The sequence below is a fragment of the Crocuta crocuta genome, unplaced genomic scaffold (assembly GCF_008692635.1).
Source record: "Crocuta crocuta isolate KB4526 unplaced genomic scaffold, BGI_CrCroc_1.0 scaffold6, whole genome shotgun sequence".
NCBI lineage: Eukaryota > Metazoa > Chordata > Mammalia > Carnivora > Hyaenidae > Crocuta > Crocuta crocuta.
Window position 1 is genome coordinate 4,663,333 of NW_027531917.1, and position 1,474 is coordinate 4,664,806.

The following is a 1,474-nucleotide window of genomic DNA, read 5'->3' on the forward strand; positions in this document are numbered from 1 at the left end:
ATGAGCCTCCAGGCTACATGGCTGTATAAGTATCAAATCATCATAATTTAGTCCTGTTCAGAAAAACTATATGATTATAGTACTTAATGATTTTATAAAACTATAATAGAGTATAGTGTATAACAAAGAATAAAATATTTTTGTTTATGCTTCAGTTATTCCAGCATGAAATGAACACATGTTTAACAAATCATTAAATACTAGGCAACTACAATTGCACAGTCTTTGCATACTAACCAAAACAGAGCCATATCTAATCTGCATAATTTTGTGATGGTTTTAATAAAAAATAGAACAGATAATAGTATGAGATCTAAAGATTTCTTTTTAACATTTTTCTTAGTGAATCTATGACTTTTTTATTTCTTAGGCTATAGATAATTGGATTTAACAAAGGAATTATGACAGTGTAAAACAGAGAGTCCATCATATCTTGATCATGTGATTGTGCGGATCCAGGGTGCACATACATGAAGAGAAGAGGGCCATAGTATAAAGAAACAGATAACAGATGGGCTCCACAGGTGGAGAAGGCTTTTTTTATGCCTTGTAGAGACTTCTTTTTTAAGATCATAAAGAGAATAAGTGTATAAGAGACCAGAACAATCAGAATGGTAAATACCTGTATTGACCCAGAGAAAATAAAAATCATCAGAATATTAATAGAAGGGTCAGTACAGGAAATCTTAAACAATGGCATGATGTCACAGTAGAAATGATATATTATGTTAGAATTACAAAAGGTTAATCTGAATAAAAACCCTATATGAACTATAGAATGAATAAATCCACCTACAAATGATGAAACTAACATCCAGGTACAAAGTCTGTAGGTCATAATCACTGGATAAAGTAATGGTTTGCATATGGCTACGTAGCGATCATATGCCATTGTTGCCAAGAGAAAACATTCTGTGGTGGCACCGAATGCAAAGGAAAACAATTGTGTCACACATTCAGAGAGAGTTATCATCTTACTCTTGGCTAGAAAGTTGACCAGCATCTTTGGGGTCACTGTAGATGATATCCAAGCATCCACAAAGGCTAAACTCCCAAGGAGAAAGTACATGGGAATGTGAAGTTGAGGGTCATTGCAGATAAGAGCGGTTAGTCCAAGGTTTCCCACAATAGTAATGAGGTATATCACCAAGAACATCAGAAACAGAGGGATTTGCCATTCTGGTTGATATGTGATTCCTGTGAGAACAAAATTTGTCAGCATTGTTGCGTTTTTAGGATCCATGTTGTTACTGGATGACCCCTGAAATGAAATGCCATAAAAGTAAAAAGAACATTCACTAAGATTGTATTAAAAGAAAAATGGGAGAAAGTAGTTGAAATAAAGCCATACACTAACCAGAATGCACTTAATTTTATTTACTACTACTATAATATATGAAAACTAATTTTGGAATTGAGGAAATGGGAAATCCAATTATTTAAGTAAAAAAATATATATAGGAATTAACACATT

The 1,474-nt window shown here is 33.0% G+C and overlaps 1 protein-coding gene across 1 annotated transcript; it reads right to left on the bottom strand.

The window, feature by feature from the left end:
* Positions 1–313: 313 nt before the first annotated feature.
* LOC144240529 (olfactory receptor 5H2-like) lies at positions 314–1,243 on the bottom strand. Its single transcript, XM_077774903.1, has one exon. It carries the CDS (start codon positions 1,241–1,243, stop codon positions 314–316), a length of 930 nt encoding a protein of 309 aa, XP_077631029.1.
* Between the last annotated feature and the right edge of the window lie 231 nt (positions 1,244–1,474).